The sequence below is a fragment of the Stenella coeruleoalba genome (assembly GCF_951394435.1).
Source record: "Stenella coeruleoalba genome assembly, chromosome: 3".
NCBI classification, from domain to species: domain Eukaryota; kingdom Metazoa; phylum Chordata; class Mammalia; order Artiodactyla; family Delphinidae; genus Stenella; species Stenella coeruleoalba.
The window spans coordinates 49,304,544-49,329,888 of record NC_137148.1 but is presented as its reverse complement, the minus strand read 5'-3'; the positions used below and the strand labels follow the sequence as shown (position 1 = coordinate 49,329,888).

The window sequence follows — 25,345 nt, the reverse complement described above, 5'->3', positions numbered from 1 at the left end:
TCACCTGAAACTTCAGCAACCACCACACTGATCAGTCAGCAGCCATCAACACTGAGGCAAGACCCTCCACCAGCAAGAAAGATTACGACTCACTCAGGGTTCAGATGATATTTAGCATTTTTTAGCAAGAAAGTACTTTTTAATTAACATATACACATTTCTTTTTTGGACATAATGCTATGACACACTTAATAGACTACAGCATAGTATAAACATAACTTTTATATGCACTGGGAAACAAAATTTTGTGTGACTCACTTTATTGTGATATTCACTTTATTGCAGTGGTCTGGAACAAAACCTACTATATCTCTGAGGTATGTATGTCTGTAATTATCTTAAAACCCTTGAGGTCATAATGTTAGAGAGAAAGAGAGAGCAGACACAAGAGAGAGTAGAGCAGAACAGTCTCCAAACCTAACTTATTGAACATCGTTGGGAGTGTAGAGGACATCAACTCCTTGGTCTAAAAACTGTCAGAAGGAAAGAAATAAGCATTTATCCTTTTTTCCTCTATGAGCTATATTTCATAGTAACCAAATAGCCTAATTTGATAAGGAAAAGTGTTTTTTCCCCCAAAATTCCATCCAATAAACATGGAAAGGATGGTAGAATTAGAAAGTCACCACTTTTCATTCCCTCATCAAATGAATTAGTCAAGAGTAATCAGTGGATGAAACTATTAGATAAAAGGTTGATGGGGAATTTACAAAGGAGGAATTGAGCTATCATCACCTGAACTAGTGAACAATCTTGGAATTACTAAAAATAGGTGCATCCAGATAGCATACACTTTCTGACATTTTATAACATGGATCACAGAGCACAACCTATGAAATATTCTTGCCCCGAAAGTTGAAACTGAATAGAATCAATGAAGGAAGTCAAGTAATACAGGTCCAAGTTAATTGACACCACAGGAAGCAAAAAGAAAAATCCAGAAATCTAAGGGACAACTGACCCAATTTTTTTTCAAAAGTTAGGGACCGGATAAAGAATTGAAGAGGAGGACTGCCGTTAACATTGAGGCAAGACCCTCCACTAGGAGAGATATCATGATTCACTGAAGGCTCAGAGAATGATTAGCATTTTTTAGCAATAAAGTACTTTTAGCATTTTTAGGCATAATGTTATTGCACACAATAGACTATAGAATAGTGTAAACATAACTTTTATAGGCACTGGGAAACCAAAAAATTCATGTGACTTGTTTTATTGCCATATTCACTTTATTGCAGTGGTCTGGACCCAAACCTGCCATATCTTCAAGGTATGTCTGTACTTCATTTGTCCATTCAGCCACATATTCATTCATTCAAAGTTATCGAATGCATATCATACGCCTGGAACTGTACTAGATGCCACTGGAATACAAAAGTTAAGTTAAATACTTGCTTAGTGAGGAGCTGGCATCTTTACACTTTGAAAACCAATACAAGTTGTCCTTTGCCTGTTTTAACATGCCTTACCTCCATGGTAAAAATAAGTGAAACAATAGAATCAACAGACTGCCTAGATTGTTAGAAACATAAGCCAACTCCCACAGAGCACCAAGAGGAAGCTTCTGTCCCCTTGTAGTCATTGTTCTTTCCATGCCAAAGCAGGGAGTTAACGTGGATATGAAGCTACATGATTTATTACCCGCAGTGACACAAGAATCAGTGAAAGGAGCAACAGGACAGCAGTAATCAACAGCTCTCCTAAGCATGTTGAGCAAAAGTTAACCCTTTGATACACAACTCAAAATCTCTTCCCTGAATGACCTCCTTCTTCATCTATCTACAAACCCATCCAACCCTTCTGCCCAGATCTTTTTCCAAAATGGAACTAGATAGACTACATGCAGCACCACTTCTAATTACTTTTGACTGCCTTTTAATGTTGTTTTTCCCCCTCAATATAAATCCATTGGTATAAAATAAAAGGACGATTTCTAGGCCAACAGATGTGAGGCACATTCAGCTATACCCTCTGCTCTTTGGGAGCACAGTATACCCTTAATGACTTCATTATTGCACTTAAAAGAATGAAAATCACTATACCTGTTTTCTCTGGAGTATCTTTTCATATATAAGATCATGGTATCCATACCAGTATCCCTAAATCCACTAACTTTACACTTTCTATTTCTACTGATTATCCCAGATACCGCCCTTCTTCCAACATAATAGCTTTTCTTTTCATCAACACTATCTATTTAAACCAGAAGGACAATTAAGTCTCAGGAGTTTTATTCCCCTACTTAACATGTAAGATGCACATTTTTCTAATATTTTTGCACGTAATATTTTCTAGGTATGGTTGATGCCTAATTAGGCAAGCTGAAATGGTAGTAGGAATATGAGTAACCTTGAAAGGTATTTCTGTCTGATTTTTTGAGTATTGTGCAATCTTTGTTCTCATACAGTATCAGTCAATTTATTTTACTATTTTTCTTAAACTGATGTTTAAATGAGTTTGCAATCTATGGCATATACTAAATGGGGCTAGGGATTTGGAGATAAAGTGAAAGAAGCATCATATATATGGATTTTAATGTGTCCTGAGCTAATCCACAAAACAAAAGTGACAGTGTTTGCTTAGCTTGTGAGACACTTAAGCTACCTTGAAGACTACAGCTTTCTACCATTGAATGCCATGAGTTATGCATACACCTATATATAGCATCCACAGGGATTATCAGTCCATTTATAACTGGTACTGATGACACCAGAGTACAAGAAATGTCACACTTCTTTCTTTTTCTAAGTCAAATTAAACCCAATTCAAGCTCCAACTGGCCAAGGTTGACAAGAAGAACAAGATCAATCAGATGTCAGCAATGCCTTATAAGAAGAGATCAAAAATTTTAAAACAGAAAAACACTAGAGCTTACAGAGTCTATAAAACCGAGACCCCATGTTCTGGTGGTCCATTCAAAGGCTGTCAATTTCTAGTGTCTATGGTTGCCCATGTACAATTACAATCCAGGTTCTGCCTTCTCCGGTAATAGGGGGCATGGGAGGTACATTCTGGTGGAATTAGATCTCCTCCTATACTTCCTAAACTACCACCCTATTCCTATAGCAATCTCAGGGAATCTAACTGTGTATCTCCAGAAAATGAATCACTGCTGCCCAGCCTTCAAACATAAAACTTTGTCTCAATAAACCCTCTTAGACAGTTTCACCAGATCACCAGACAGATCATCATGGTGATATTCACCTTCGAAATAAAAGGCTTCTCTCAAGAGTTGTTGAGAGGAGAAGAAAAATCATAATGTTTCAAATTATATTGATCAGGGTAGCACTAGTTATTGTGAGAAATAAAACCCCCAATATTCATGACTTGACACAGTAGGAAAAAAAATATGGATTTTCCTGGTGTGCATCATACTCTATTCCACATAGTCATTCAGGAACCCAGGCTGACAGAAGTTCCGCTGTTTTCAACTTGCCTCCAAGGCTGCTCTGGGCATTGACATCCAGCAAACAGAAGTGGGAAGACAACATAAAGGAGGCACCCTGCTTCCTATCCACCTCGGCTCAACTGTGGCACCCATTAATCTTCTTACATTCTAGCAGAAGAATTGAGTCACAGAGCCTCACTTAAGAGCAAGGGCACTGATAAATTTTATGTGATGAAAAGGAAAGCATATATTTTCATTAATAATTAGCCGGTTCCACTACCAAATCACAGATAATCCAGAATTAAAATTTATCTGCTCAGTTGCTCTTCTTATCTGGTAATGAGAATCTCCAAAGGGCCAATAATTGGGAAGAGGGTGAAGAAGAGCAAAAACTCAACTAGATCATGATTCTCTTGCATAATGGAGAGAGATGGACAAGGAACAAGACAGAAATTCATAGAGCAATCAAGCTGTGAAGAAGTATAAGTAGAGATTGCCTGGCTCATCATCTTATTTTACAAGTAAGAAATTAGAGCCCAGTAAGTTAGTTTCCCTAAACCACAAAACTCACTAATGGCAGGAAAAAAAAAAAGGAACTCAGATCCCTTGAGCCTTTGTCGGTGCTTTTTCCCACTAAGGTTCAATTTTTCCAGTTTTTGGCTTTGTTTTTTGACCAAAAAAGCATAGACACAATTCTTTCTAGTTAAAACTGTGAGACTCCAGAATTGTCCCTTGGGAGGAAAGATGGAGAGGAAGAGAACTTCACACTCTACCCAAATAATGCTGGTGAGCCCTTGCTGACTTTCTTATATACCTGTGATCAGGGTATAACTTCACAGCCCCAGTGTCGCCAGTCACCAGCAAGACCTCTGCTTTTCACACTTTGTTCCCATCTTGAACCACATATATTTAATTTTGGCAAGTCGTTCATTTCCCTTTTGGCAGCATTCATACCAAAAACTGTGAATTTATTGCCAACAGGGACTACGTTTAAAGTCACTGATGATTCATGGAAAAAATCGAAATTTCTATTTAGGGATGATTCTGCTTCAGCACTGAATCATGTTTTTCAGAGTGGCTGTCACTGCATTTGGAACAGTATACTGGTCTCCCTCAGTTCATTGGCTCCTGTTATTTATTCCTCACCTGAAGCCATTGTCTCAGTTTGTGATGCTATAGTTTGTTGCTATGGAAACAATTACTGTTGCATCAAAAGACAAAAGGATAATGGCTTCATGCATAGCCTCAGTAGCAGGAACTGATGAAAATCTCAGTAACAAAGATACTATTTTCACAGTGAAGTTACTAGTAAAATGTGTTAGAGAAAGGGGAAATGGAATGAGAGGAAATAAAACGTCACTTGAATATGCCTGTGGTTTCACGAGGAAAACATTCGTTCATCTAGTTGGAAAAGTAGAATTGTGTTATGAGCTGATGATCCCTCCAGAGTGATCCAGAAGTTGCTAGAGTGAGGTACAATCTCACAGAATTTACCTGTCAGAGCCTCTCTACCTTTATTAGTAAAAGGCGACCTGCAGCTCTTTCTATGTAACTTCTCTTTACAGGAGGAGCTGCCAAGAAAGCAAGAGAGCCAGGGAGACTTACAACAATGTCAGAATGATGAATGGAATTTCCCTGTTGATCATGAATTTTAGCTAAGGTCACAAAGCCACAAAGCAATAGGTACTTTATACATCCCACGTTCTAAAGAGAGCCACCAAAGGAGCCACCAGCCACATCCTGTGGCACTTACTAGTGAGTGCAGCTAACATCATCCCTCCATGCCTACTATACGGTGGTTCTCAAACATGGCTGCACAATAAAATAAGCTGGAGAACTTTTCAGAAATACCCATGCCTGAACCCAACCAGTGAAGTCAGAATCTCTGTGGCTGGGCCCAGACACTAACATTCTTTTAATGGCTTCCCAGGTGATTCTAATAGGCAGCCAGCTTGGAGAACCATTGATCCACAAGAACAGAAGACTAGAATCTTTGGAGTTGTACCATACTGCCTTGGGGTGAATGCTCGGGCTTTTCCCTCCCTTTCTGGGCCCAGGTCAGGGAACTCTGCATTGAAGATGCCTCTGGCTATGCTCCCCAAAGGACTCACTCACCTACCCCAAAGAGAACCAGCACGTGGATACGAGCCACGCAGCTGTCGTGGACAGCCAGGGAAGGACCACGACAGCAGCAGTGAAATCAAAAGACTTTGGCTCTCTTCTAAGATCTCGCTCATCTTGTCCGGCCCAGGAGGAGCTAAAAGCACAAAAGGAAGGAAGAAGAGAGAGATGGTGCCCCCTTCACTGCCAGTACAAATACCTCAAGCTGAGGCCTGGCTGGCTGTGCAGCAATTTTGTGTAGCACAAAATTGGATGTGAGACTAAAGTTCCAACATAGACCAGATAAGACTGGACTTTTCAATATCTGAAAATGACTGAGGACATCGAATCTGCCCAAGTTGTTACTAAGGATACAAAAGAAAATGTGATTCAAGAGAGGGTGTTTTAAAAAAGTGGTAGGAGAAAAATAAACCACTTCATATTTGAATCCCTCTGAGTTGAGATGTTCAATAAACCCTTGCAATCGATGGCTTTAATTCCTACATGGGTTAATTGCATCACAACTTGAGGACATGAGAAAGCAATGAATTATATAACCTCCCATATTCCCTCTCTCAGTGATTCTACCATAAGTAAGTTACCAAAGGATTAAAAAGCAAAAAAAAGGCTACTTTCAAAAAAAGGAGGACATTCCAAAAAGGAAGATAATACTCCTTCACTTTCTAGACCTAACCACAAAGAGGAGTTATTCTATTTGCAGGTACACAGGATGGGGCCCAGAGACTAAGGTGGTACCCTTGGGATCATCCTACTCTTCTTTTGAAATGTACTGATCAGAAGCAGTACCTGGGAGTCACCTACTGAAACTGCTAGAGTGACTGGCAGCATGATCACTAGAATGGAAGCTAGACCTGAGGGTAACCGAGAGCTGAAAGTCATTCAGAATGGACCACTCCATGGCTGTGAATGGCTGGGGCTTGTTATCCAACCTTGCTTTACCGTCATCATAAGCCATTCTTTCTTATTCACTTCCTGGTTGTAATTTACTCATGGGTGAGAGATGAAGGAAAAGTCCTGGAGACCTACACCCAACTACAGAAGTGTAGGCCACCATGCAGCTCCCTGGACAAAGGTGCTGGCTCTAATTAGTTGACTGAGCTGTCCCCAGGAGGGCCGTTTTGGCAAGTACGTAAGTGATGGCTTAACTGATGGCACAAACTCACATTGCTTTGCATAATACATCAAACAATAAAAAAAGGAAAAGAAAAATCTCTTTCCACAATCAAGTCCAAAGACCACTGGGTGTTGACTGAGAGGTAGCCCATCAGCCGGCCATTTGCATTCTTTTCAAACAACAAATTTAGAATTGCTTTCACAATTACTAATAGATAAAACCCCAAAAGGATGGACATCATCTCTTAGAAGGCTCAAAATAAACTGTGTATTTCTTAAGATGGATTCTATTCCATTAGTATAGTATGAGTTAAATAAATCTATATATTGGATAGATGGGTGAATGAATGAACTAAAGATCAAACAAATGAACAGAGAACACCCGTGTTCAAGTTCAGACAAGCCTAGAGCAATGCTGTGCTGGGGGTGGGGCCCAAGGGAAGTAAGAAAAAAAGGAATTCATTTGTAGGAATTTTCCATCACCTAATAAATGTATCCATCCTCCCCAAAAAATCAGTTAATAAGAGTATTAATATATACAGAGTGGAAGCCAACTACCCAACTTAAATCCTCGTTAATCAAAAATTACTCAGATTTTCGGCCCTGAACCAAGATGGCGCAGTAGAAGGACGTGCTCTCACTCCCTCTTGCGAGAACACCAGAATCACAACTAGCTGCTGGACAGTCATCAACAGGAGGACACTGAAACCCACCAAAAAGGATACCCCACATCCAAAGACAAAGGAGAAGCCACAACGAGATGGTAGGAGGGGCACAATCACAGTAAAATCAAATCCCATAACTGCTGGGTGGGTGACTCACAGACTGGAGAACACTTATAGCACAGAAGTCCACCCACTGGAGTGAAGGTTCTGAGCCCTGCATAAGGCTTCCTACCCTGGGGGTCCGGCAACGGGAGAAGGAATTCCTAGAGAATCAGACTTTGAAGCCTAGTGTAATTTGATTGCGGGACTTCGAAAGGACTGAGGGAAACAGAGACTCCACTCTTGGAGGGCACACACAAAGTAGTGTGCGCATCGGGACCCAGGGGAAGGAGCAGTGACCCCAGGGCAGACTGAACCAGACCTACCTGCTAGTGTTGGAGGGTCTCCTGCAGAGGCGGGGGGTGGCTGTGGCTCACCGGGGGGACAAGGACACTGGCAGCAGAAGTTCCAGGAAGTACTCCTTGGTGTGAGCCCTCCCAGAGTCCGCCATTAGCCCCACCAAAGAGCCCAGGTAGGCTCCAGCGTTGGGTTGCCTCGGGCCTTGGGCAAATCGTTTAACCTCTCTGCACCCCGCTTTCCCCCTGTCTAAAATGAGGATAACAACCCTGTTAAGTAAGTTCTGTGAGAATCAAACATAAAGCACTTAGTATCATGTAGTCAAATACATTCATTAAATAAATTTTTCTCCCCAGCCAGGGTAGAACTGTCCCCAGCACACTCCACTGTCCTTTTCCTTCGTCCTTCTGCCCCACCTACTAGGCAAAACTGTACCCAGATCAATGCTGCTGTCTGCCTGGACAAAAGGCCAGAGTAGTGAAAACTGGTGCCGCCACAATGCTAAGTCTCCACGTCAGCATCACTACATGAGCAATTCACTAGTCTTCAGTCGGCTCCTTCCACCATCCCCACACCTAACAGGCTCTTCCCCAATCAGAACTGAAGGCTATGAAGGCCAGGTAAGTACTAGCAAACCTCTAAGGAGAAATTCGGGGGAAACTGAACACTAGTCAGAAAACCAATGAGTTTTTTTTTTCCCTTTTGTTTGACTTCAAACTGTAGTCACAGTTATGTTATAAAAAATTGTAAATAACCTCTGCCCAGCCTAACCCATCTCTAGGGCATCAGTTTGCCCACAGGCTCAAGGAACTGGGATTTTATGGTTCGAAAAGAGCAGTGGGGGAGCAAAAGCAAATTAAGGAGGACAAAGAAATGAAGCTGGAGGAAGAAAGGAACTTCCTTAAGAAGAAAGTGAAGCTCTTAGAAGTCAGGCCAGGCAAACTCAAAAAATAGGTATCACTGTGCCTGTTTTTTAAACATGGCGCAATGGGTTGAATAACAGCCCCAAAGCCGTCCACATCCAGAGCCCCAGAACCTGTGAATGTTACCCCAGAGGACAAAAGAGAATGCACGGATGTGATTAAACTAAGGATATTGAGATAGGGAAAATGTCCAGCATTATCTGGTGTGTCCCAAACAGATGTGTTTGAATGAGAGGGAGGCAGAGGGGGATTTGACGCTGAAGTAGGAGTTGTCACGAAAAGAGACAAGAGATCAGAATGATGTAAAGAAGGGGTTGTGCCTGGGGGAGGGATGAATGGGGAGATTGGGATTGACAATATATACGCCAATATGTATAAAATAGATAATTAATGAGGACCTGCTGTACAGCACAGGGAACTCTACACAGTGCTCTGTGGTGACCTAAACGGGAAGGAAATCCAAAAAATGAGGGGATATACGTATACATATGGCTGATTCTCTTGGCTGTATAGTAGAAACTAACACAGCATTGTAAAGCAGCTATACTCCAATTTAAAAAAAAAAAAAAAAAGGAAGGGATTGTGAGCCCAGGTAGCCTCCAGAAGCCCAGAAAGGTAAGGAAATGGCTTCTTCTCTGGGGCCTGAAGAAGGACCCAGCCCTCCAATCCCCTGACCCATAGCCCAGTGAGAGTGATTGGGTTTCTGAACTGCAGAGCTGTAAGAGAATGAATTTCTGCCGTTTCAAGCCATTCGTTACAAAGTAATTTGTTAGAGCAGCAAGAAGAACCTAATACCCAGGGGCAGTATGGAAAACCTCAAGCATTACAGGAACACTTCAAGGTGACAAGTTCAGCCTGTGTCATGAGGGAACACACTCAGATCTGGTCCTTAGGGCTTCAGCCCCGGTGAGGGGACAGCCTAATGAAGAAAAGCCATCAGGCAGCCCTGCATCAGCACAGGCCTGGGTTCAATGTTTTTCTATCAGATGGTGCCTCTGGAAGGAAGCAGCCTGCTCAGGGGGGGAGTGAGCTGGATTTGCTCAAAAAACAGATGCTGGGCTTCCCTGGTGGCGCAGTGGTTGAGAGTCCGCGTGCTGATGCAGGGGACACGGGTTCGTGCCCCGGTCCGGGAAGATCCCACATGCCGCGGAGCGGCTGGGCCCATGAGCCATGGCCGCTGAGCTTGCGCGTCCGGAGCCTGTGCTCCGCAACGGGAAAGGCCACAACAGTGAGGGGCCCGCGTACCACAAAGAAAAAAACCAAAAACAAACAAACAACAACAAAAAAAGATGCTTTATGTGCTCCCAGAATTAACTGACTTCTCGCATATCTCTAACTACTGGGGATCCCAAAGGACCAAACTGGATGAGGTGTGTTAGGGGGAAAAAACCCTACATAGATCTGTATGGGCTGACTTGTGTTCCCCCAAAATTCATATGCTGATGTCCTAATGCCCAGGACTTCAAAACATAACCTTATTTGGAAAAAGGGTCATTGCAGATGTAATTGAAGATAAGATCGTCCTGGAATAGAGTGAACCCCTAATGCAATATGACAAGTGTCCTCATAAAACGGGGAGGTTTGGACACAGACACACATGAGAGAACATCACGTGAAGATACTGTAGATTGGAGTTACGCTGCCACAGGCTGAGGAACTACCAGAAGTGAAGAGAGAGGCCTGGAGGAGTCTTTCCCTGGTGTGTTCAGAGGGAGCCTGGCCCTGCTGACACCTGGACCTCAGACACTGGCCACCAGAACTGTGAGAAAATAAATCCCTGTTGCTTGAGCCACTCAGTTTGTAGTGCTGTGTTACAGCAGCCCTGGCACACTAATACAGACTCCCGAAGGAAAGAAAAAAGAAAAGGAAGGAGAGCTCCCTGATTTAACAGACAGCGCTGGCCTCATGCAGGGTCAAGAAAGAACAGGACAGAGCTGGTTAAACTGTTAAAGTTCAGCTGGGCCTGTTTCCAAGGGAGGCGAGGAGAGAGGACATGGCAGGAGGAAAATGTACCTTCCCTGCTGCAGAAGGACAGGCTGAAGGGGGTGTTCCTGCTGCCTGAGGGGGCAGGGCCCCAAGGCTGAAAAGAATCAGAAGCTAAGAAAAGGGAAGTTTGGGGGTCAGTGGCGTGTTCACGAGCCTCTGGGGTGCAAGTTTCAGAAGTCCTAACCTCTGCTTCTGTTCAGGAATATGAGGGTGATTCTCTAGCTCAAGCAACTGTGGGCACCAAGCAGCTCCTGTGTCCAGGGAGTTACGGAGCGGCAGCCAGAGCCCTGGTGGTGTGTGCAGCTCTCCTTCCTTCTCTCTGGGCACCGGGGCCACAACTAAGAAGGCCTCGGAATCTCTCAAAGGTGAAGACGTTCAGAAAAGCTGGGACTGTGGCGACTGCAGGAAATCATTCATGTCTGACTTTATTGAGAAATTCCTTGCAAAACACCTCACTTCTGGTCACAGCACATCCACGTAAGAAACACCAGCTCCCCTGAGAAAGTGATCTTACAAATTGCAGGGAACCTGCTTCTGCAAGTTAATCACAGGTTTACAACCGTAGCTCTCAGAGGCGGAAAAGAGCAGTTTATGTTGAGAATTAGAAGAGAATTTTATCTGAGTGAAGGAAATCTGACTTTGCAACCAGATTAGAGGCTCGTTGAAGGAGGGCTAGACCTTGATCCAGTGGAACCTCCACTGTGACACTGGGTTTTCTCCCGGGTTCCTTCAACGGTTGTGGGTGGAAGCCTGGTGGGTGGTTGAGTGGATACCAGCCCCCGGCCACCGGTTATGGCCACGCCCTCCCTCAGCTTGCAAGCTCTCGGGGCAGGAGGTATCTTCTTTTGCGCCTAGAACAGTCCTCACATGTTTCATGGTACTAACTGAAAGAGAAGCACGGAGCCACACCAGATTGTAATCATTAGCCCAGAGGACCATCCTTTAGAGCATCAAATACAAGGAACAACGCTTGATTACAGTCCACTCAGGTCAGGGCTGAGGCTTCTTAACCAAAGCTTCTTTAACCCAATCCTTTATGGGCTGCAGGTGAGGGAAATCAGGGACATAGGAGTTTGGTCCAGAGGATATTTTAATATTCTGCCTTTGTTTTATGCACAGTATAATTCTCAAGCCAGAGACCTCATCCTGTCCTTTGGTATTTAAAACACATTAATTCACGTCCCCTCTTCCACACACCGCACCCTCCAGGAGCTGCATTCCCAAGGTCACCACCAGCCCTCAAGTTCTGTTCCCTAGACACTCGCCACCTCTTATGGGGCTCCCTCTCATGGCTGTTTTCTTGGAAATTGATCATTTTCTCTTGAATCCCCCAGTGACTTTGACACTGCCACCACCATACCAAAATAAAACCAAACGCCACTCACCCATCTTTAGCACATGCACACTAAGGTTGCAGGAGTTCAGAAGAGTTTGCAATGTGGCAAAGCAAACACATAATTTTAAAGTGAATAGTAAAAGGGCAGGACAGGAATAAAGACTCAGAAGTAGAGAATGGACTGGAGGACACGGGGAGGGGGAAGGGTAAGCTGGGACCAAGTGAGAGACTGGCATGGACATACAAACACTACCAAAAGTAAAATAGATAGCTAGTGGGAAGCAGCCGCATAGCACAGGGAGATCAGCTTGGTGCTTTGTGACCACCTAGAGGGGTGGAATAGGGAGGGTGGGAGGGACACACAAGAGGGAGGAGATATGGGGATATATGTTTATGTATAGCTGATTCACTTTGTTATAAAGCAGAAACTAACACACCATTGTAAAGCAATTATACTCCAACAAAGATGTTAAAAAAATTAAATGAAGTGAATACTAAAAATCCCTGTTCTTAAAAAGACTTGCCCACTCCTCCACTGGGAAGATCTCTTGGTCCACCTCTTCCACAGGCTCCAAGTCCTGTGAAGATCCTACTTCTTCCAGTCCATACCTCCAGGCATACCTTCCTTCCTTAAGTGGCTTACAAGTGTTTTCCTAAATTAAGACAATACCCTCCCTAAGATATTTTCAGATGCCAATTACTAATGACAAGTTTTGTACCCCAATACTATTCAAATCTGGCTTAAACTGGCTTGTTAGTTTTTTTTAACAAAAAAACTATTTTTCCCTATTTTTAAAAACCGATTAATGTAATTTGTTCTATTTTTTAGTTTACTGCTGCATTTGGCTCAAGTTTCTGTTTATAAATAATCCTACTCTGGTTCACCTACACCATGCATTTCTGCCTTACATCATGTTTTGACAAATTCTGACAAAGTTAAAAGGGAATAAGAAGCAACCAGCTGCCTCCATTTCAAACTTATCTTATGGAGTTACATTTTATTCTTGCTAATAACAACCCACGAAAGGGGTACTTATGAAAATTAGAAAATCTTTCATTTCTACATAAAATAAAAAATTGTCACTCCCATTCGAAAGTAATTGTATTAACAGAGTGTAAGAAGAATTTATATTGAGTTATTAAATTAGTAACAAATTTATTTACTTCCAATCCGGAGTAACATCAGAGCCTATAAATGATTTTGCACATACCTGGACCCACACAGTGACCTTAAATGTATTTCATCTCGTGGTAAATTTTAAAAAGCAGAGGAGAAAAGAGGAAGTATATTTTTTATATTTTTGCTACTGGTGGACAGATTGGCAACGCCGTGTGTCCTGGGAATTCTGAAGTTTTGTTCCTTTTTTAAGTCTTCCCTGCTCCCTCCCACCTCAGAGGAGACCAGGAATTCCTTGGATAGAGCACTCTAGCCATCTCCTTCAAGAATGAATTGTAACTGAGTGGAGGTTAACAGGTTTAGTGAACAGAACATGGACTACGTATATTTGAATTCTTGCTCTGCCATTTCTAGCTGTATAACTTTGCATAAGTTATTTAGCCTCTTTGAGACACGATTTCCCTATTCATAGCTTGGAGTTATCAGAAAATTTATCCAAAATTTCAAAACAGGCGAAAGGGATTAACGGGTATACTTTCAGTGCAGTTTTGTATTGGCCTTTCCATTGTCTAGGGTATTTTTCTAGTCTGTAGGAGCAGAGTTTAACTGGCAAGTTTTTGTCCAGTAGGAACTGATGGGGTTCAGGACACACTACCCCAAAATATGGCACCTTACCATATCAAGTATCTCAAGCTGAATGAGTTTGAGAAAACAGCAGAAGCAGGAAGTTCACTCTGACCTTTCCCTTCCTGCCTTAAACAGGTCATAAAACTCTCATGTTGAAGGTACCTCCCTGAACCAAGAGGAAGGAAGACATTCTTATCACCAGAGACAGAGTTAGGGGCCAAGAAATCTGTACAAACAAACCTTGTTAAACTCACTCTTACCTTCCTTGTTACTTCTTCACCATTTACTACCTCTTGCCCAAACCCGACTGTCTTGCCATTCTTCACAAATTTATTGTTTCTTTCTCTAAAAGGTATAAAAACTGCCTGGTCACTTCTTTGGGTCTTCATTCTCTTGTGAAGGATCCCATGTACACACAAAAATTAAAGTTGTATGCTTTTCTCCTGTTACTGTCTTTGTCAGTTTAATTTTCAGACCCAGCCAGGGACTAGAGTCTCTTAGAAGAGGGTCAAGGAAAACTTTTTCCTACCCTACAGGACGCAGATAATTTCTATCCAGTGTAAGGTGTAACCACAAAGATTATGGGTTTTGGCCCTGGTGGACAGTACTCAATTTTGTACCTTATGTAGCAATCTTATCCTAACATTGCCTACAGAATACCTAGCTTCTCAAATGCCCTCTGAACTAGTTTTAACATCTTAATGATTCTTTCATTAATTAATGAGATAAATGAAATCTTTGATATATGTTCATTTCATATTTGCACAAGACTCATGGTTTTCTTTGTGAAATTATGCCTTAAAAGAGGTAATCACTTCCATCTCTTTGTGTTATGAAAGGATTCAATGAAGTGAAATTAATAATAATAATAGGTTTATATTTTATTGATTGCTTACTCTGTGCTAAACACGTACTTCCATGTGCTCACCTATTTAATCCTCACCACCCTGCGAAGTCAGCATAATCCCCATTTTATAGACAAAACTGTGGCATAAAATGGTTAAGAAAGGTACCCAGGTCACAGAGCTAGTAAGTGTCAGAGCTGGTGTAGAAACCTTTGAAGGAAGTTATGGGACCAACGTGCCTAGTACTTGGTAGAACCCATTCTCTTCCTTTTCTATAACCTCAGCAGCACCAGGACCTAAACACCAGGGCTGTGAAAAGAATGTGGTAGTTAACAATTCCTTGCCAGCTGCACGCTTGCTAAAGGGTCGGTAGATAGCTGAGTAGGGCCACCTCCCCTCCAGCCTCTCACATCCAGACTGTCCCCTCCATGGTCAGCACTGGGTCACCGCCTCCAAGGTATTACCCCATTCTCCAGAGATGCTCCTTCCTCTGAACTCTGACACTAGTCTCTAAGAAGTTGAATAGATTGATGCACACTGCTAATTATTTTAGCCAGTGTCAGGATCCCCCTTGAAATAGCCTGGTCCTTTGGGGACTGCAGGTAACTTAAAAGAAGACAAGGAGAAGTTTGGAGATTTTCTTGATGTCATGGTTCTCAGATAAGAAGTCTCACTCACAGCTCAAAAACAGGTTATTCTGAACCAAGCTCATATGAAGGAAAGGAAGACAGAAAGAAAAGGCAAAAACCCCTTTTCCCACACACAGAACATCATCTTAACCATCCATACCATAGGGAAGAAGAAACAGAAACTTACCCAAAGAGATAGAGAAATTGATTGGCCCTAATAACCTTCACTTTTATCTGAGACATAGGTTCTGGGAGATCTTTCCTATCATCTCTTTGGGACCACTTGGCATCTTGAGGCCTGTTGTCCTTAAGCACTGAAGGATCCTGACTTCTCTAGATGTTTTGATAACTGGGTTCTTCCCTTTTGTTTGTCATTAAGAGGCCCAAGCAAGAACCATGATTACCCATCATCGGATGAATGGATAAAGAAGATGTGGCACATATATACAATGGAATATTACTCAGCCATAAAAAGAAACGAAATTGAGCTATTTGTAATGAGGTGGATAGACCTAGAGTCTGTCATACAGAGTGAAGTAAGTCAGAAAGAAAAAGACAAATACCGTATGCTAACACATATATATGGAATTTAAGAAAAAAAAATGTCATGAAGAACCTAGGGGTAAGGCAGGAATAAAGACGCAGACCTCCTAGAGAACGGACTTGAGGTTATGGGGAGGGGGAAGGGTGAGCTGTGACAGGGCAAGAGAGAGTCATGGACATATACACACTAACAAATGTAGTAAGGTAGATAGCTAGTTGGAAGCAGCCGCATGGCACAGGGATATTGGCTTGGTGCTTTGTGACAGCCTGGAGGGGTGGGATAGGGAGGGTGGGAGGGAGGGAGACTCAAGAGGGAAGAGATATGGGAACATATGTATATGTATAACTGATTCACTTTGTTATAAAGCAGAAACTAACACACCATTGTAAAGCAATTATACCCCAATAAAGATGTTAAAAAAAAAAAAAAAGACTTCTGCATACCACCTGAGGGAGGGCAAACACTCTAAACTGGGAGAAAATAAATCCCTGTTGTTTGAGCCACTCAGTTTGTAGTGCTGTGTTACAGCAGCCCTGGCACACTAATACAAACTCCCGAAGGAAAGAAAAAAGAAAAGGAAGGAGAGCTCCCTGATTTAACAGACAGCGCTGGCCTCATGCAGGGTAAAGAAAGAACAGGACAGAGCTGGTTAAACTGTTAAAGTTCAGCTGGGCCTGTTTCCAAGGGAGGCGAGGAGAGGGGACATGGCAGGAGGAAAATGTACCTTTCCTGCTGCAGAAGGACAGGCTGAAGGGGGTGTTCCTGCTGCCTGAGAGGGCTAGGCTCTGGAAGCTGGGTCTGGGTCCCTGAGAACCTGTCAGATGGTCCATGAGCCTGAAACTGTTTTCATAATAATACTAAGACATCATTTGCCTTCTTCACTGTTTTTGACGTTTGCAAAAGCAATGGTGGGGGTAAAACTGCTGGCATTTTAACACAAACCAAGGAAGGGGCACGAAACTGTACCAGTGGTCATATTATTCTTCACCAGCATGCACTCACAGTTTTTTTAAAATGTCAGTTCCACTTAAAAATCTCCTTGATGAATCAGTTAAAAATAGCAATTTTATTAACTCCCAACCCTGAGTACACCTTTTTAATAAGCTTTGTGTCAAAATAAGAAGTGCATATAAAGCACTTCTGCTATCATGAGGTTGTTTCAAGGAAAAGTACTTGTGTGATTGAGTTTCAAGCTGAACTAGCTTCTTTCTTCATGGAACACCATCTTTACTTTAAAGAATGACAAAGAAACTGGTTGGTGGACATTTCTCAACAACAAATCAAGTGAGCCTGTCACTTCAAGGAAAATTGACAGTATTTGTTATTAACAATAAAAATTTGAGCTCTCAAGCAAAAATTGGAATTTTGGAAAATTTGTACCCCCCAGTATGACCCTGACAAATTTCAGATATATAAAGCCTTTTCTGAGGAGATGGGTAGTAATCACAATAAATAATTGTAATTTTTGTAAATATTGTGTAACAAAATGTGTCAACATTTGGAAGAGCTGCATTATTTAGTGACCTAATGTTTTCCAAATGATCAATGCATAATGCTACAAAATCCTATATGGATAAAAGAGCCATTCAAAGTGCAAGATGGACCAATGGATTTTAAGTTACAGAGGACAAAAATTCATTGACATGTTCTCATATTCTACACTGCAAGTGACCTTTAAGAAACTGTCTTGTTGACTATACTCTGAAAACTATAAGACACTGATGAAAGAAACTGAAGACAACACAAACAGATGTTTGTACCATGTTTTGGATTGGAAGAATCAATGTTGTTAAAATTAATATACTGCCCAAGGCAATCTACTGATACAATGCAATCCCCATCAAAATACCAATGGCATTTTTCACAGAACTAGGACAAATAATTTAAAAAATTGTACGGAAACACAAAGACCCTGAATAGTCAAAACAATCTTGAGAAAGAAGAACATAGCTGGAGGAATCAGGCTCCATGACTTTGTAGACTATACTACAAAGCTACAGTCATCAAAACAGTATGGTACTGGCACAAAAACAGACACATAGATCAATGGAACAGGATAGAAAACCCAGAGATAAACCCATGAACTTATGGTCAAAAAAATACAATGGAGAAAAGACAGTCTCTTCAAGAAGTGGTGCTGGAAAAACTGGACAGATACATGTAAAAGAATGAAATTAGAACATTCTCTAACAACATATACAAAAATAAACTCAAAATGGATTAAAGACCTAAATGTAAGACTGGATAGTATAAAACTCCTGGAGGAAAACATAGGCAGAACACTCTTTTACATAAGTCATAGCAATATTTTTTTGGATCTGTCTCCTAAGGTAAAGGAACCACAAGCAAAAATAAACAAATGGGACCTAATTAAACTTAAAAGCTTTTGCACAGCAAAGGAAACCATCAACAAAATGAAAAGACAACCTACTGAATAGGAGAAAATATTTTGCAAATGATATGACTGATAAGGGATTAATAGTCAACATATATAAATAGCCCATACAACTCAATGTCAAAAAAACAAGCAACCTGATTTAAAAATGGGCAGAAGAATTGAATAGACATTTTTCCAAAGAGGAAATGCAGACGGCCAACAGGCACATGAAAAGATACTCAACGTTGCTAATCATCAGGGAAATGCAAATCAAACCCACAATGAGCTATCACCTCACAACGGTCAGAATGACTATCAACAAAAAGAACACAAATAACAAATGTCGGCAAGGATGTGGAGAAAAGGGAACTCTCATATACTGTTGGTGGGAATGTAAATTGGTGCAGCCACTGTGGAAAACAGTATGGAGGTTTCTCAATATACTAAAATAGAACTACCATATGACCCAGCAATTCCACTCCTGGGTATACATCAAAAAAAATCAAAAACACTAATTCAAAAAGATACATGGAAATGGGGATATATGTATATGTATAGCTGATTCACCTTGTTATACGGCAGAAACTAACACACCATTGTGAAGAATTATACTCCAATAAAGATGTTAAAGAAAAGATACATGCCCCCTAATGTTCATAGCAGCATTATTTACAATTGCCAAGATATGGAAACAACCTAAGTGTCCATCCACAGATGAATGAATAAAGAAGATGTGATATATACACTGGAATACTACTCAGCCATAAAAAAGAATGAAATTTTGCCATTTGCAGCAACATGGATGGATTTGAAGGGCATTATGTTAAGTGAAATAGTCAGACAGAGAAAGACAAAAACTGTATGATATCACTTATATGTGGAACATAAAAAATACAACAAACTAGTGAATATAACAAAAAAAGAAGCAGACTCATAGATATAGACAACAAGCTAGTAGTTACCAGTGAGGGCAGGGGCAATATAGCAGTGGGAGTGGGAGGTACAAACTATTGGGTGTAAGATAGACTCAAGGATGTATTGTACAACACAAGGAATATAGCCAATATTTTGTAATAACTGTAAATGGAAAGTAACCTTTAAATATAGTTAAAAAATTTTTTTTAATTTTTAAGTCAACTTGCAATGCTTTGCTTCATAAAATAGCAAAAGTGTGCTAAAATAACAGATAAATATAAGGTTAGTATATTCATGTCTTCATCTGTATCTGACTGGTGAAGTAAAACACTTCATGAAGTAAAAATTTTCTGAATTTTATAAAAAAGAAATTACCTCTTGTTGAATTGTGGTTTAGTATCAAAGAAGAATACTCACAATTATATGAAAAGACTAATGAAATATTTGTCCCTTTTCCAACTAAATATCTAGTTGAGTTCATATTTTCTTCACACGCTTTGACCAACACAACAGATTACAACAGACTGAATGCAGAAGCAAACATGAAAATCCAGCTGTCCTCTTTTAAGCCAGACACTAGAGAGAGTTGTAAAAATGCAAAGCAATGCCACGCTTCTCACTAAATTTTTTGGTTTGGATAATGTAGTTATTTTTCATGAAAACATCTGTTATTTATGTTCTATGTATTGGGTTTATCATTGTTATTCTTAGGCAAAGAAATAAATATTTTATTTTATTTATTTATTTTTTTTTACAGTCCAGGTTTTTTATTTTCTTTACACCCATCATGCCATGAATTCATAGGGAATGGGCTCCAACAGTTCAGGCTCCTTTCCATTCGTTCTCACGAAGTGTGCTTCTCTGGGTGGAGCAGGCTGGCGCTTCGGTTGAACCCAAGTACCTTTCTCTTTGGCTTCCTTCTTTTTCTGATCATTTTCCTTCACCTGTTTCAGGAAGCTATCTCGGCTCTTAGAATGCTTAATATGCTCGATACGCACATTAATTCTCTTGGCAAGAATCTTGCCCTTGGGGGATTCCCTGGTGGCGCAGTGGTTGGGGGTCCGCCTGCCGATGCGGGGGATGCGGGTTCCTGCCCCGGTCCGGGAAGATCCCACATGCCGCGGAGCGGCTGGGCCCGTGAGCCATGGCCATTGAGCCTGCGCGTCCGGAGCCTGTGCTCCGCAACAGGAGAGGCCACAGCAGTGAGAGGCCCGCGTACCGCAAAAAAGAAAAAAGAATCTTGCCCTTAACTTGTTTGTTTACAATGATGCCAACAGCATGCTGCGTAACATTGTAGACTCTCCAAGTTTTGCCATGGTAACATTTGTGGGGCATTCCTTTTTGAACAGTGCCCATTCCCTTGATATCTACAATATCACCTTTCTTGTAGATTCGCATGTATGTGGCCAAAGGAACAACTCCATGTTTTCTAAAAGGCCTAGAGAACATGTAGCGGGTGCCCCTCCTCTTTCCTTTTGTGTTGGTCATTTTGGCGAATTACTGGAAGATGGCGGTTCCGGCCCAGAAATAAATATTTTAAATGTCTGTTTGACTTTCTAATATGGTGAAGATTGGTAGATAAAATAAAAGCTCAATAATATTTCATAGTGTATATGGGACTGAGACCAAAAAGTATGAAAACTGCTGCCTAAGGTTACCAGCAGATGGCTCTCTTTAGTAGGTAAAGAAGGACCTATACAGATGAGAAGACTAACACTGGCATATCCTGGAGCCTGCCTATGTGCCGGCCCTAGTCCTTAACTAAGGAGTAGGAATATGCCCCATATCAGCAGCCACCCTAACACAATGTCTTTATATATCTATACTATATCCTTCTCTACAGCGAAGCGTGAGCATCTTTTTGAATAAGAATCCTAACTTCTACTCGTTCATGTCCAGTGAGTACCTTACCAACAGTAAATATATTATAGACTGATTTTTACCAAGAAAACCTATCTCGTAAGGGGTTTGTTCTCCTGAAGATGGACTCAATCAATTTGTTGTTGTACTGGCATTTACATAGCCTGGGATGGGGGAGGGGATGGATAAATCAGGAATTTGGGATTAACACACACACACTACTATATATAAGACAGATAACCAACAAGGACCTACTGCATAGCACAGGGAACTCTACTCAATATTCTGTGATAACCTGTATGAGAAAAGAATCTGCTAAAGAATGAATGTATGTATATGTATAACTGAATCACTTTGCCGTACACCTGAAACTAACACAACATTGTAAATCAACTATACTCCAATACAGCTTTTTTTTAATAAAAAAATTAATTAAAAATAAAAATACATAGCCTGGGAGGAAGTGCTCTGCCTCTTTCTGGAAGGCTCATTCTCTTCAACAAAAGGGGCCGTGAGGAAAAGGACAGGACTCCTGTCTAGTTATCCAGACCAAACCAACACAATTTGACTTTCTCAATGTAGTGTTGCAACCAGACCTCCCACATCCTGCGGTCGATATTTGTGAGTCATAACACTCTGAAACAAATTAACTAATGCATAGCAAATAGGGAGGAGGCAGTTGAGTTTAACAACCTGAGGTTTGTAGAGGACTTCAACCTTTTCAAACCACCTACAGCTCTCACTGACTTCTTACAACACTATGAGGTAGGGTGACCACTGTTACTATATTAACCAAAGAGCAAACAAGCAAGGAGAGATGGAATCACCCACCCACACCCACACAACAGCTTGGATGGGGCACATCAGTGCTGGACCTGGGGCTCCCAACCCCCAGCAGGTGCTATTTCCAGCCCCCTGAGGGAGCTCTGATTCTCACTGCCCTTTTGGTTTTGAAAGCGGCAAGGAGAAGGCCAGCGGCCATCTTTGCTCTCACATTCTTGTTTCTTGTGTGCTCTGCTCTAATTCTTTTTTTTTTTTTTTTTTTTTTTTTGCGGTACGCGGGCCTCTCACGGCGTGGCCTCTCCCGTTGCGGAGCACAGGCTCCAGACGCGCAGGCTCCGCAGCATGTGGGATCTTCTCGGACCGGGGCACGAACCCGTGTCCCCTACATCGGCAGGCGGACTCTCAACGACTGCGCCACCAGGGAAGCCCTCTGCTCTAATTCTTTGATTCGGAAGCAAAAGTACTTCTTTTTTTAAGTAAATTTCATCTCTCCCTGGCATATTTTCATCTTTAAAAATGTCTCATATGTCACTGAGATTCCTTATTGACACCCCAATAAATCACAACTCAAAACCAGCTGGTCGGAAAAAAGCCAACCTGGCTCTGTGGTGTAGTGATGTAACTACCAGCCCTCTCTCTTATGTCTTGCCTAGTAATACACATCAAAGTGCTGAAGTTGTAACATATAGACACATATATATTCTGGCAGTACCTGTTCCCATATTTTCCAGATGATTACATACAGATCAAGTATCAAGAGCACTTTCCAAAAATAATTTGCCATTAGAAAAGATATAGGAGCTAAAGACCAAAACACCCCAGAACTTCAGGGTTTCCTGCTTCATCTCACTCATTGTTTCAGGTGTCTGGAATAATAATTTGGGTCTAGAACACTAGAAGTTCAGAACACACGTGGAAAGCCATGTGAGGTTCTATGGAATAAGACAGGCGTATTTATATGCAGGCTCGCATGTTTTTGCTTCCAGGCTATAACTACACGGGGTATCTTCTTAGGAGCCACAGACAGTCTGGTTGCACATTTTCAAAGACATCATGGATCCCAAGCAGTGTCAGTTTTGTACTCAGATCTGACAGGCCACTCTCGTGTAATCAAGTTATGACTATTTTCCTAGTGATCTTCTCACCTCCACCCACTTCCAAGCCATGGACACCAAAGCATGCAGAGTGCACTCACCTGAGACCAGCTCCCATTCCAGAACTCAGGCCTTCCAAAGACTCACATCTACTGAGGTCCTCCGAGAGTTGTGGCGCTTTCATTTCATGAATATTAGTAAAAAACAAGGAATGCTAGACTTGAGGCAGGGCTGTTTCTTTAAATCCCAAGGTGATCAAAGTTTGTAGTGATCAACGGAGAGGTCCCTTCTACTCTTCACCCCTTATTTCTGTCCCCTGCTCTTAGTTTTCTCTTCTCACAATGCCTCAGGTTCATCAGACAAGGGCCTTCATCGAAGCCAAGGCACATGCAGCCCCTGAGCTTGCTTTCCTGTTACTGACTCCCAATTCTGGGATGATGGGATGGGCCTGGGAGGGCCACACCCTAATTACAAGCTGATTATAACACTTTCCAGCTGCTGATACAGAGGCCTGCTTGTCAACTCTTCCTAAAGTTTTCCCAGAGGCTTTCAGATGTTTGTGATGCTGAACTTTGCCAAAATATGATTCCTGTTCCGAGACGGAGGCTTTTCAAGTCAGACAGACCTAGGTTCAAATCCCAACTTTCCTATATCTATATCTAGCCCTTGGGCAAGGTATTTAACTCCTCTGAACCTCAGCTTTCTCATCTGTAAATGGGAGACATATCTAGCCCTTGAGCAAGGTACTTAACTCCTCTGAACCTCAGCTTTCTCATCTGTAAATGGGAGACAAAAATAGCCGTTTGTGAAAATTAAAGGAGGTAATTTCCCAGAACAAGGTTTAGCAGATAAACGTGGTTCTTTTGCCTTCTATACTCTTACAAAATGTAAGGAGAGAAAATCAAGTGAGTTAATACAGAAGAGCAATAGCTCTTTCTAATCCTGTCTCTAATCCTTCTGCTGTGAACTATCCACTTTATATTCACAGATCCAGCAGAAGCTATTACACATGGGCTTACAGCCTCAAGACTTATAGCCCCAGCTACACCCCCTTTCTTGGTAAGGGGAGGATGTTGACAAAAGTCTAGAAAGATCAGCTCTCCCAACCACAGGTTAAACCACTGGCTGGTAAACTGCCTACAGATTGGAATCAGCTGGAAAGCTATGGAAAAACAGCAAAGTGTTTCCCACCCTCAGAGATTCTGATTGAATTGGCCTAGGGTGAGGCCTGGGTCTCTGTATTTTTAAAGGCTCTACACATGATTCAAGTATTCAAAGAACTGACAGCCACTGGGTTCTGATTGAAAAGCATAAGGATTATCCCAGAGGGAACTTTGACTTGATTCATGACATTAAGATGTTTGTTTCCCTGGAGCCGGCAATAACCCCAGCCAGCAATTATTCCAGGGAACCTTGCTCCAGTCACTTGTTCACATTTAGAATTTTAAATTCAGCCCCCAAGCCTCAACTACCTCTGATCTTGTGTCAAGCAAATACAGCCTCCCCGCTGTGGGTGGCAGGCTGAGAAGGGGATGCGCCTTGCTCTGTTTTTTTCTGTTATTCAGTCCACCACCACCAACTGCTTAAACTCTAAAACATTCAAGCAAAGAAGAAAGCATCTTTTACACGCCTCTCTCCTCAAGTGAGAATCAGGTTGCATTAAAAAAGTGTAAAGAATCTCCAGTTTTATTCTCTAGACTTGTACACAGAGATCCTAGCCAGGGGGTGGGGGAGAAGGGGGGCAAAGGGAGATTGGAGTGAGGACAGGGACAGCTAAAGGAACAAGAGCCTATTAGGGGAAGAGTTTTCAGACAGCTGTGTTCTATAGTTTATGCCACTAGAGCCCGGGCTGAACCACCACCATCTAGGCAAGAAGTGAGGAACTCCAGGTAGGGGAATGTCCTGGCTTCTTGCAGACTTTCCACGAGCGACCCTAGTTATATGAAAACAGTTGGTGGCTGTGACTGCTAGTGTGTGCTGCCACCTTCTGGAGAAGGCATTTATTTATCCCACATCACTCCTTAGTACAGCATGTATCACAACCCAACTTACAGATGGGGAAACTGAGCCTCTGAGAGGCAACTCACTCGGCCTCAAACAAGGTCAAGCTCAAATCCACGTCTTCCAAGTTCAGTGTCTTTTCCAGGACCCCACACATGATTAAGATGATGCTTCTTTCCTGAAAGCACAAACCTCATTCACAGTAGGATCACAGTAAAAGTACATTTAAATGGTCGCTCTGAAATCACAGTAGAAGGCTGGCCCAGCATCCTCGGCTAGATTTCCAAGGTCTGGCTCAGTTCTCTGAGCAGTGGACAGCCTAGCTAATCCGACTGAGCTTTAATGAACTTGCTTCCTACCTCAGCAGAAAATATTTGTTGTTTCTCAGTCAATAGAGACTTGCTGCATGGGCTTCTTTCTCCTCCAGGCACAGCCTAAATCTCTTACCATCAGACTCAAACCTCTACAGCTGGGTCTGGCAGCATCTAGGTCCCTCTTTCACAAGTTTATCCTTTTTTTCTCTCTCATCTGGCCTGCAACAGCGCTCTGAAGATAACTGGGCAAGGTCCTGGGAGTGCTGTCTCATTCCGGCAGGGATGGGAAATGCACCCAGCTCTCTCCACAC

General features: G+C 42.0%; 2 protein-coding genes across 4 annotated transcripts in view; both read right to left on the bottom strand.

Annotated features, from left to right (window-relative positions):
- The window catches only part of IPO11 (importin 11), a 434,194-nt gene that overhangs the window by 123,911 nt on the left and 284,938 nt on the right, over positions 1 to 25,345 (bottom strand). The window lies entirely within an intron of this gene.
- Positions 19,754 to 20,488, bottom strand: LOC307184590 (large ribosomal subunit protein eL21-like). Its single transcript, XM_079918204.1, has 2 exons — positions 20,202 to 20,488; positions 19,754 to 19,987 (listed from the first exon to the last, which is right to left on the bottom strand). Exons 1-2 carry the CDS (start codon positions 20,468 to 20,470, stop codon positions 19,768 to 19,770), a joined length of 489 nt encoding a protein of 162 aa, XP_079774330.1. The 5' UTR covers positions 20,471 to 20,488; the 3' UTR covers positions 19,754 to 19,767.